Here is a 12,400-nt window from a genome sequence, read left to right on the forward strand (position 1 = left end):
CCTCCCAGTTCCCCCACGGGCCTCCTCCCCGAGTCAGTAGGTACACACAGCTCGGGAGGGGTGGCTGGAGGGCCGGGAGCAGGGTCGGAGGGAGCCCGCGATGCATCGCTAGCGGGCGCTCGCAACAGAAGCCAGCCTGGCCCATTAGTGCGCCGTTCTGGTCGGGGCGGAAGATCCTATCGCTCCCTGGCGACCACGCTGTGAGGCGGCATTGTGGGTCCCCGCCCGTCTGTCGAGCGTCCTGACTCCAGCCGCGCGTCACACGAGGCCGCGCCGCTGGGTCACCTACATCGATGGTTGGGACTCCAACGTCGCCCTCTGACTCTCGCTCGCCCCTCTCAGGCTCTCGAGACCCGCCTCTGCCCGCCTGCTCGGCCCTGTGCAGCATGCTGCCCGTAGGCCTCGAGGCTCCCCGCGCACTCACCCGGCGGCCTCTTCTGCGTCTGCTGCTCCTGCTGTGGCTGCTGCTGTGGCCGGTAACCCGCGCTCAGACCACGCAGGGAACCCCCAGCGCCTCGACCAGGCCGGACACCTCCAGCGCCCCAACAGCGCCGGGCTCCCCGAGAGCCTCGAGTCTGCATGAGCGCGCGAGGGCCCTGATGCGGGACTTCCGGCTCGTGGATGGGTGCGTCGGTGCTGCGTGCCGGCTGGTGGGGGCTGAACCCGCCCCTGGGCGGGAGAGGAAGGGCTAGTAGGAGGCTCCCTCACACCACCCCTTTCTCCTCCATCACCCCTGGCGCCTTCGTCCCCATTACCCCGTTGCCGGTGGAACGCCCTACCTAAGAACTCCTCCTCAGGACTACTGTCTGTGTGAGGGAGGAGGTGGGCTGGGACAGAACAGGCCCAGGACCTGGATGCCACGCCCCCTACTCTTACTTTGTCTTGACCCCGCCAGCAAGAACCACCTGCCCCTGTTCCTGAAACAGCATTTCCGGAACGAGCTACAGGAGGGCAACCTGCGCAATTTCAGCCTTGGCCAAACCAGCCTGGACAAGCTCAGGGATGGCCTCGTGGGTGCCCAGGTACCAGAGGGACACACTTAACGGCCGCTGGGGAACGTGGGGGCTACAGGAACCTGGGTAGACAGGCCTCTGACTATCAGAGGACACGCAGTCTGCCATCATGGGGCTGCTGGAGAGTGCAGGGGTGTTGGAGGTCAAAGCAGGCCAGAGGCATGGGTGCCCAGGTTCTGTGGAGACTCAAAGAAAGTGATCAGAAAATCCCTGGCGAGCGTGGGGGCTCTGAAACCACAAAGGATATGGTGGATTGCCTTTGGGGCATTCACATAGCACACGGACAAATGGCGGGTGAGGATGGGTGCTGCCGGTTTGGCTGCTGGCAGCAAGCTGAATAGTCCTCAAGGTACCACGGGGTCATGCAGTGACGCACTCAGGGCCACTGACCCAGATGATTACCTTGGGGGCCGAGGAGGAGTAGCAGGCCAAGGGTCCTTGGAGTCCACCCTGATCTCATTCTGGACCCCTGGGCCAACCCCCAGTTCTGGTCAGCCTACGCACCATGCCACACCCAGGACCAGGATGCTGTGCGCCTCACGCTGGAGCAGATTGACCTCATTCGTCGCGTGTGTGCCTCCTACTCTGAACTGGAGCTTGTGACCTCAGCCAGAGGTGGGCTGGGGAATGGGAGGATAGTCAGGGCCTCACTCTGGTGGTTCTGGCCCTGGGCTCTGACCGCTTGATTCTCTGCCCTCTTCTAGGACTGAACAGCACTCAAAAGCTGGCTTGCCTTATTGGTGTGGAGGGTGGTCACTCACTAGACAGCAGCCTCTCTGTGCTGCGCAGTTTCTATCTGCTGGGAGTACGCTACCTGACACTCACCTTCACCTGCAACACGCCCTGGTGAGCAGTGCCTGGCCAGGGTGGAACGGTAGACACACGGTGGGGAAACTGCCAGACAGGTGAGGACAGAGGGGTCCACAGAGGGAGGCTGTGGGGTCTCAGCAGGTCCCTCACACTCCCAGAAAGCAGCTGGTCCAGATCCTCACCCTGTTCTGAGGTGGGATGGATGGACAGAGAGCCTGGAAGTCCAGGCTCTGTTGGCCAAGGTAGGGCCTGCTAGATTGCCTTCCTCTGGCTGTCCTTCAGGGCAGAGAGTTCCACCAAGTTTCAACACTTCTACACCAACATCAGTGGGTTGACAAGCTTTGGAGAGGTAAGGACTCCTTTTCCATATCCTACCCCACACGTTCCCTACAGATATGTGCATACACGTGCGTCCCTCCCGACCCACCCCCCTGCAAAAAAAAAAAAAACCCACCTGTCCCTGCAGAAGGTGATAGGGGAAATGAACCGCCTGGGCATGATGGTGGACTTGTCCTACGGGTCAGACACCTTGGCGCGGCAAGCCCTGAAGGTGTCAAGGGCCCCTGTGATCTTCTCCCACTCAGCTGCCAAGGCTGTGTGCAACAATATGCTGAATGTTCCCGATGACATCCTGCAACTTCTGGTGAGCAGCCACCCCAGCCCTCAAACCTGGGACTAGGCATGCTTCATCCAAAGATCCTTTTTTTTAAAAATATTTATTTATTTATTCACTTATTTGGTTGCTCTGGGTCTTTGTTGAGGCAGGCGGGTTCCTTAGTTGCAGCATGAGAACTCTTAGTTGCGGCATGCATGTGAGATCTAGTTCCCTGACCAGGGATCGAACCTGGGCCCCCTGCATTGGGAGTGAGGAGTCTTAACCACTGCGCCACTAGGGAAGTCCCTATCCAAAGACCCTTGACCCTGAACAAAGCTACCAGCCCAGGCCTCACTCACCCTTGGACCCAAGGCTGGTTAACCCTCCCCAATCTCTGAAACTCAAGGCCAAATCTGTTCCACCCAGGGGCCAAGAGAAGTGAAGCCTTACCCAACCCCTCAGGCAAGGAGTGAGCACTTACCCTATCAGGGCCCCCAGGGCATAGGTGGCAGACCATCAGGCCGGAAGTGCCAAGCTGAGTGTCCACTTGTTTTTTCCATGTAGAAGAAAAATGGTGGCATTGTGATGGTGTCGCTGTCCACGGGGGTGCTGCCGTGTAACCTGTTTGCTAACGTGTCCACTGTGGCAGGTGAGCCCCGCTTCGACTCCTTGTGCAGTTGTAGCTTGGCCTGTGGCCGCTAGGGCCCTCAGGACAGCTCTAGGCGTCTGGCGTACCTGCTGGGCCCTGGGCAGGCCTCCCAACAGCTCAGGGGAGCAGACACAGCTCTTCACTGCCCTGAACCCAGATCTAGGGATACAACCAGTGCTGTTGGGTTTTGGGGAGGCAATTGCCTCTGCCTCTGAGTCTCACGTTTGCTCCCACATCTCTGGAAAGGACAGGCAGAGCCCCGCAACCAGGCTCTCAAGGAACCCAGAGGCATGGTGGCTCCTGGGCAGGAAAAGATCCAAAGGGGTTGGTGGCCCTGAGGTTCACTCTGGGTCCAGTGTCTAGCCTATAACCACTTCAGAACTCACAATGGGCTGGGAGCTCTGTGGAGTCAGCTGTTATGTCCTGGAGTGCTGTGGGCAGGGGAATTGGCCACGCTGAGTTCCCCCAGACCAGGGCTGGTCCCAGGATCTAACTCTAGCCTCATGCTGCCCACCACAACCCTCACCCCCTAGATCACTTTGACCACATCAGAGCCATCACTGGATCTGAGTTCATCGGGATTAGCGGAAACTATGATGGGTCTGGCCGGTGAGTGTTTCCCCTGGGGTTTGTCTTGGGTCGGGGTTCAGTGGGGAGTCCTTTAGTCTTAGTTCCTTATCCCATGGTCCTCCCATCCTTCAGGCTTCCACCACAGACTCTGGTCTTCCAGCCCACCTGACATCTCCCCACTCCCAGGACCTGTTTCCTGGACTTGCCCTGTCCTTCCTGTGGCCCAGTGGACCCATTCCCACTCCAAGCCATCACAGTTGTTAAGTACCCACCCCCTCACAGGAGACCCCATCTGCCCAGCACATGCTCCACTCCCAGCCCAGTAGATGTGCTGTGGACTGAGCATCTGCTCGGCAGGTAAATGCTGCAGAAGCCCAGTCTTCAAGGAGCTTCCAAAGTTCCATTCAGTATCCTGAAGAACACGGACCTTCATTTCCCGCATGTAGCTGGGGTTGGTGTGACAGTGGGCCCTAGGCCAGGATCGGGTCCACAGTTAGCCAGCTGGTGGCCACACAGGTTCCCACAGGGGCTGGAGGACGTGTCCACATACCCGGTACTGATAGAGGAGTTGCTGAGGCGTGGCTGGAGGGAGGAAGAGCTGCAGGGTATCCTTCGTGGAAACCTGCTGCGGGTCTTCAGACACGTGGAACAGGTATGCTGGGCTGGGCAAAAAGATGGTTCAGTGTTTCAGCAGGTGGCGGGCATGGGGGGGTGGTGCTGGGGAAGCCACTGACTGCTGACTTTCATCCCCAGGTGAGAGAGGAAAACAGTGGCCAGAGCCCTGCGGAGGATGAATTTCCAAACAGGCAGGTGGGCAGGTCGTGCCACTCCCACCTGACTCAGCCTCAGAATGAACACCTGGCCACACACCGGGTGGGAAACAAGTGGCCAACCAATCAGGCCCTCCAGAGGCCCTCAAAAGCCTCCCCACACCTCGTCCTGGGGCTCATGGCTGCTGCCACCTTCTCAATCCTCATCCTATGGCTCTAGTGACCTGGCCAGTCCTCCAGGGGTCACTGTGTCAAAGTCTCACAAAGTTCCCCTCCTAGTGGTCCAGGCACAAACATAGGTATGCTGAGAATAAATATTTTGGGTACAGAGCCAGGTGTGAACGTCCTTCCTTCTTCACAGGCAGGGGGGTTGGGCCTGGTGGGCTCTTGGTTGGTGAGCCGTCTTATGTTCTAGCCCCAGCTGCTCAAGATGGGTGGTTCCCATTAGCCTCCAGCTTTGTCTTTCTCAGGAAAGGCAGAGGCATCTTACCTTATTATTCTAAAAGCCTGAGCCCACAGAAGAGCACTAAGGAATCAAGAGCAGAGTTGATCCCATCATGGAGTGTGACAGTGTTAGTTCCCAATCTCTCTCTGAAAGGTTTAAAAATTTTTTTTGTTTTTGTTTGTTTGTTTTTAAAGGGTGATACCTTTTGTAGCATAAACTAACTTGTTTGGAAGTATCAAGAGAGGAAGAGTGAAAAGCTTTTAGATTTTTCAGGTAGGGTCCTCTTTTTTTTCTTAAACTGATTTTTCAATGGAGGTGGAGAAATCAGGTCTTGGAAAGAAAAAAATAAAGGAACATAGTGCCATCTGCTCAGCCTACTACAGGCCTTCCATCTCGAACCACTTTCCTCTCCCAATCCACAAGGGTGGGCCAGAGCCAGATCGAAGTTCCTTCCATGGGAACTCGAAATTACATACAGTGCCACGTATGACATAAATTGTGTCCGTATATATGTGGGTCTGTCTTTGAATTCTGTTCCATTTATTTGGGCTATTTGTTTATTGTATTATCAATACTATAAAGTTTTAATCATGGCAACTTTATTTTTTCTAATTAATTTATTTTTGGCTGCGTTGGGTCTTCGTTGCTGCACGCGGGCTTTCTCTAGTTGCGGCGAGCGGGGGCTACTCTTCGTTGCGGTGCGCAGGCTTCTCATTGCGGTGGCTTCTCTTGTTGCAGAGCATGGGCTCTAGGCGCGTGGGCTTCAGTAGTTGTGGCACACGGACTCAGTAGTTGTGGCTCGCGGGCTGTAGAGCGCAGGCTCAGTAGTTGTAGCGCACGGGCTTAGCTGCTCCGCAGCATGTGGGATCTTCCCAGACCGGAGCTCAGTGTCCCCTGCATTGGTAGGCAGATTCTTAACCACTGAGCCACCAGGGAAGTCCCATCTCGGCAACTTTAAAACAAGTCTTGACATCAAATAGAGTGAGTTTTCCCACTTTAAGAGCATCATATCAGTAAATATTTGATCAGATAAGTAGATCCACAGTGAATGATATAAAATAAGAGATTTATTATAGGGATTAGACTTTATGCACATATAGGAGACAATGGAAAAGGCTGCTTGATCTGGTGTTGGGTATTAAATCTGTACAGGTAAGCTGGGCCAGAGTTAAAAAGGAGAGCTGGATGTGAGGTGGAGGAGAAGCTGAATGAACCCATAAGGACAAACTGGAAAAACTGGATATCCATTTGTGAAAAAAAAAAAGAATATTTACCCCTAGTTCACACCATATAGAATAAAACATACAAAATAAAATTATTTGAATATGTTATTGATCCAAATGCAAAAGATAAAAGTACAAAACTCTTAGAAAGGGACTTCCCTGGTGGTCCAGTGGCTAAGACTCAGCGCTCCCAATGCAGGGGGCCCGGCTTTGATTCCTGGTCAGGGAACTAGATCGCACATGCTGCAACTAAGAGTTCACTTGCCACAGCTTAAAAGATTACACATGCCGCAACGAAGATCCTGCACCAGCAATGAAGATCGCGAGTGCCGCAACTAAGACCCAGCACGCTCTTCAATAAGTGATGCTGGGAAAACTGGACAGCTACATGTAAAAGAATGAAATTATGAACACTAACACCATACACAAAAATAAACTCAAAATGGATTAAAGACCTAAATGTGAGACCGGGCACTATAAAACTCTTAGAGGAAAACACAGGAAAAACACTCTTTGACATAAATCACAGCAAGATCTTTTTTGAACCACTTCCTTGAGCAATGGAAACAAAAACAAAAATAAACAAATGGGACCTAATGAAACTTCAAAGCTTTTGCACAGCAAAGGAAACTATAAACAAGATGAAAAGACAACCCTCAGAATGGGAGAAAATATTTGCAAACGAATCAATGGACAAAGGATTAATCTCTAAAATATATAAACAGCTCATGCAGCTCAATATTAAAGAAACAAACACGCCAATCAAAAAATGGGCAGAAGACCTAAATAGACATTTCTCCAAGACATACAGATGGCCAAGAAGCACATGAAAAGCTGCTCAACATCACTAATTATTAGAGAAATGCAAATCAAAACTACAATGAGGTATCACCTCACACCAGTCAGAATGGGCATCATCAGAAAATCTACAAACAACAAATGCTGGAGAGGGTGTGGAGAAAAGGGAACCCTCTTGCACTGTTGGTGGGAATGTAAATTGATACAGTCACTATGGAGAACAGTATGGAGGTTCCTTAAAAAACTAAAAATAGAACTACCATATGACCCAGCAATCCCACTACTGGGCATATACCCTGAGAAAACCATAATTCAAAAAGACACATTCACCCCAGTGTTCATTGCAACACTATTTACCATAGCCAGGACATAGAAGCAACCTAAGTGTCCATCGACAGATGAATGGCTAAAGATGTGGCGCATATATACAATGGAATATTACTCAGCCATAAAAAGGAACGAAATTGAGTTATTTGTAATGAGGTGGATGGACCTAGAGTCTGTCATACAGAGTGAAGTAAGTCAGCAAGAGAAAAACAAATACCGTATGCTAACACATATATATGGAATCTAAAAAAATGGTTCTGATGAACCTAGGGGCAGGACAGGAATAAAGACGCAGACATAGAGAATGGACTTGAGGACACGGGGAGGGGGAAGGGTAAGCTGGGACGAAGTAAGAGAGTAGCATTGACATATATACAATACCAAATGTAAAATAGCTAGCTAGTGGGAAGCAGTTGCATAGCACAGAGATATTAGCTCGGTGCTTTGTGACCACCTAGAGGGGTGGGATAGGGAGGGTGGGAGGGAGACACAAGAGGGAGGAGATATGGGGATATATGTATATATATAGCTGATTCACTTTGTTATACAGCAGAAACTAACACACCATTGTAAAGCAATTATACTCCAATAAAGATGTTAAAGGAAAAAAAAAAAAAGACACCCCAATGTTCATTACAACACTATTTACAATAGCCAGGTCATGGAAGCAACCTAAATGCCCATCAACAGATGAATGGATAAAGAAGATGTGGTACATAGATACAATGGAATATTACTCAGCCATAAAAAGGAACGAAATTGGGTCATTTGTAGAGTCATGGATGGATCTAGAGACTGTCATACAGAGTGAAGTAAGTCAGAAAGAGAAAAACAAATATCACATATTAACACATATATGTGGAAGCTAGAAAAATGGTACAGATGATCCGGTGTGCAGGGCAGAAATAGAGACACAGATGTAGAGAACAAACGTATGGACACCAAGGGGGAAAAGTGGCAGGGGGGATGGTGGTGGTGGGATGAATTGGGAGATTGGGATTGACATATATACACTAATATGTATAACATAGATAACAAATAACCTACGTATAAAAATAAATAAAATAAAATTGAAAAAAAGATGTTAAAAAGGAGACCCAGCGTGGACAAATAAATAAATAAATACTAAAAAAAGAAAATGAAAAGGTAGTCAACCTTACTAGTCCCTAAGGACATGCAAAATAAAACTCACAAAAAAGGATAACTAAAATTCAACAGATGAACAATACCAAGCGTTTGTAAGGGTGTGGAGCAGCAGGTATTCTCTCATACCCTGCTGGTGGCAGTGTAAACTGATAAAAACTGCATTGAAAAGGAGTTTGACTTTATTTACTAAAGTTAAATACACATATACCCAAGGATTTAAATTTTTTTTTCCCTAAAGACCCAGCAGAGGAACTTCCCTGGTGATTCAGTGGGTAAGACTCTGCGCTCCCAATGCAGGGGGCCCAGGTTCAATCCCTGGTTGGGGAACTGGATCCTACATGCATGCCACAACTGAGTTCGCATGCCACAGCTAAGAGCCTGCATGCTGCAACGATAATCTGGCATAGCCTGCATAAATAAATAAGTAAATTAATTAATTAATTAAATTAAAAATAAAGACCCAACAGAAATGCCTGCACACATGTGCACTGAAAGACATGAACAAATATATTTATAGAAGAGCTATTTTTAATAATTTCAAATTGAAAATAACCTAACAATAGAGAAATCAATGGTGCTATATTAACTCCATGGAAGAGTACAGAGCAATGAAAAAGAACAAATTACAGTCACACGCCACAACTTGTGAGAATCTTACAAAATAATCTTGAGTGAAAGAAGCAAGATATAAAATAATACCTATCATATTATTCCATTTCTATAAAGTACAAAAACAAGCAAAACTGATCTATGATGTTAAAAGTCTGTTTAAGGGTATCCTCAGGGGAGGTAATGACTGGAAGGGGGCATGAGGAAGGGCCTCAGGATTGTTGGTAAAGTGCTCTTTCTTGATCTGGGTGCTGGTTACCTGGTGTGTTCATTTTGTGAACTATATACTGTATATTATTATGGTGTGTGAATATTTGGCCGCTGTTACACAGTCGTCATTGGAAGCAGAAGTTCTGTTGAGGTATTCCTCACAACCAATAATCGATTTTTATAAATGTTCCAAGTATACTTGACCAAAAGAAGGAATTTTCCAACTGTTGTATGTAGAACTATATACATGTCCATTAGGTCACCGTCATTAATTATGTTATTAAAATCTTTTATATCTTGCTTGGTTTTTTTTGTGATTTTTTTGACCTATTTGTAAGCATGACAGTTGTGAAATCTTCCACTGTGATGGTGTGTGTATCAGTTTCTCCCTATAGTTCTAGCAATTTATTTTTACTGAAGTGAAATTCACATACCATAAAATTAACCATTTTAAAGTGAATAATTCAGTGGCATTTAGTACATTCACAATGTTGAACAACCGCCACTTCTATCTAGTTCCAAAATATTTCAGTCACCCTAAAAGGAGACCCTCTACCCATTAAGCAGTTGCTCCCCATCCTTCTCTTTCCCCCTAGCCACCAATCTGCTTTCTGTCTCTATGGATTTCCCTATCCTGGATATTTCTTACAAATGGAATCATATAATAGGTGACCTTTGTATCTGGCTTCCTACAGTTAGCATAATGTTGTCAAGGTTCATTCATGTTGTACTTTTTCTCCATTTTTATTTTACTCTTTTTCTGGAATTCCTATTGTGCAGATATTAGAACTTGTTTTTCTATCCTCCCATATCTCTTTTCTGTTTTCTCTTTCTTTGTTTTTTATTTCGTCTTTTGGGAGAATTCCTTAACTTGGTCTTTCCAATTTATTGATTCATTCTCGATTATAACTTTATGGTATTAGATCACCTATTGTGTTGTTTCAATTATTGTGGTAATTTTAATATATGGTCCCATGTGCTTCTCCCATCCAAAGATGGGTTCCATGTCTGCCCACCCCTTGAATCTGGGCTTTGTAACTGCTTGACCAGTGAAATATGGCAGAAGTGATGCTGTGCCCATTTCCAGGCGTAGGCCCAGAGAACTGTCCTGCTTCTTGGGATGCTTACTCATGGACTGTAGCCACTATACTATGAGGAAGCCAAGCAGCCCAGGGAGAGGTCCACATGCAGAGGACCCAGCCCCTGGTCCACAGCCCCACTGAGCTCTTAGCCAATAACAATTTGCTGGTAATGTAAATGAATCATCTTTTTTTTTTTTTTTTTTTGGTCACGCCCCGCGGCTTGTGAGATCTTAGTTCCTGGACCAGGGACTGAACCCAGGTCCCTGGCAGTGGAAGCAGGAGTCCTAACCACTCAACGGCAAGGGAATTCCCATGAAGCATCTTGAAAGTGAATCCTCCAGTCCTAACTGATGCCATGTGGAATAGAGATGAGCTTACTCAACTTACTGATTTGTGAGCAAATAAATATTTTTGTTGATTGTTGCTTTAAGCCACTGTTTTGGGGTAATTTGTTATGAAGCCATAGATCACTGGAATAATTATATTTTTCTCTATCTTATATTTCTGCTTGTTCTTTTTTACATTTTCATGTTTCATATTGCTAATATTCTCCCTTATCTTTTGTAATATGTTTATTAGGCTAATTTTGAATTTTTCATCCATGTATTCTAATCATTTTCCTGATAGATGTTTTCTTTTGAAATGTCTGTTCTTCTAAATGGTACAGGCTATTTGACCAGTCAATAGTATGGGGGAAGTTGTATCCTAGCTACAGAGTCGCCCAGAGTCTAAGGTTTCAGTTGTGCTGTAGTGGCCTGTCTTCCACACAGCACCTGACCCCACCCCTGAGGAGAGAGGCCAGGTAAGAACTATGGGGAACCTTTGCAGAGCATCAGGGAAGACCAAGGAGGGGGCACCTGTTCATTCTTTAGTCAAAAAATGTGTTGGGACCAGGACTGAAGATACCAAGGTAATGAGACCAAAATGGTCCTGACATTGTGAAATCCACAGTCTAGTGGGCATGAAAAATATTAAAGATCTCCACCAACACGTTTCTCCCTGCAGTGGATCCTATGAAGGGAAAGTGCCCCAGGGGAACACAATCCAGGGGAGGGTGAAGCGGGGTAGGGGGGAGGTGGGGTGTGTTTCAGAGAAGTCTTCTGGGGAAGTGGAACTCCAAGCTGAGGCCTCCTCCATACAGAGGAGTTTGGTAAATGAGGGTGGGGGCAGAGGGTTGAAAGGCATTCTGCCAGGTGCAAGTGCTGCACAGAAACTCCTTGAGTTTGGGGAAGTGAAAGAAGCCAAAGCATCTGAGCATCTGGTCTTCCGTGATGCTCAGCCAGAAAGGCTGAGGCTGGGGAGGAGGATAGGGAGAGATGCAGCTGGAGAGGTTGGAGGGGCCAGAGGGAGCAGGGCCTTGTGGACCAAGAGAAGAGCTTGGGCTTTTTCTTCAGAAGAGGTGGCTCTGCCAGGAGCAGGGAGTCCATTGGAAGGCTGCTACTGTGGGCAGGTGAAGGTGGCATGAAGGACAGGACAAAGCAACAGACCCTGGCCAGGATGACTGTGGGGTAGGGGAAAGAATAGGGGTCAGCTCCGAGGTCTTCCTGCAGGGCCCAGCGACTCTGATCCCTTATTCTGCTCCAGAGTTTGGAGGTCAGAGGGCGCAGAGTCTGAGGTAGGTTGGAAAGATACCACTAATTCTGATATTCTAAAGCCCTCTGAGTTATAAAAGGGAGGAAAAAAAATGGAGACAGAGGTGTGAGGTGGCCTCTGGGCTTTTCTGATAGAGAAACAAATAGCTAAAAGAATGGCCTAGAAAGATAAAGATGTTAAAGTAAAGCCAACTGGATATGTTATCTGAAGCAGTGGAGTAGAAAGTGAAAGAAAATTTAAGAGCAAAGAAGTAAATGGCTTGGGTAAAGGAATCCCTAAGAGGTGAGACAGCAAAAGATAAAACTGAGATGAAAGAACTTGGCTAAAGAATCCAATGCAGCGTCCAAAGAGGCAAACGGGTCTGGGCAAGGGGGATGGGTGTCCTTCCTACCGAGGAGGAAGCAGCCTCTACTGAAGGGGCAGGAATCCCCAGCAACCTCCAACAGGGAGACATGGAGGGTGGGGGAAGGGAGGGGACTTTCCTGGGTTTCCGTTTCCAAGGTTGCGGAGGAGAGAGGTGGAAGAGAGAGATGATGAAAATGGGGAGGGGGTACTCAGGA

At 48.2% G+C, this 12,400-nt stretch overlaps 1 protein-coding gene across 1 annotated transcript; it reads left to right on the forward strand.

Moving 5' to 3' along the window:
• Positions 1-227: 227 nt before the first annotated feature.
• Positions 228-5,629, forward strand: DPEP3 (dipeptidase 3). Its single transcript, XM_073796436.1, has 9 exons — positions 228-625; positions 896-1,022; positions 1,499-1,628; positions 1,718-1,859; positions 2,106-2,466; positions 2,983-3,067; positions 3,601-3,676; positions 4,154-4,289; positions 4,391-5,629. The coding sequence occupies exons 1-9, from the start codon at positions 294-296 to the stop codon at positions 4,625-4,627; spliced, it is 1,626 nt and encodes a 541-aa protein (XP_073652537.1). The 5' UTR covers positions 228-293; the 3' UTR covers positions 4,628-5,629.
• The last annotated feature ends 6,771 nt before the right edge of the window (positions 5,630-12,400 follow it).

Source organism: Tursiops truncatus, chromosome 19, assembly GCF_011762595.2.
Source record: "Tursiops truncatus isolate mTurTru1 chromosome 19, mTurTru1.mat.Y, whole genome shotgun sequence".
Taxonomy (NCBI): domain Eukaryota; kingdom Metazoa; phylum Chordata; class Mammalia; order Artiodactyla; family Delphinidae; genus Tursiops; species Tursiops truncatus.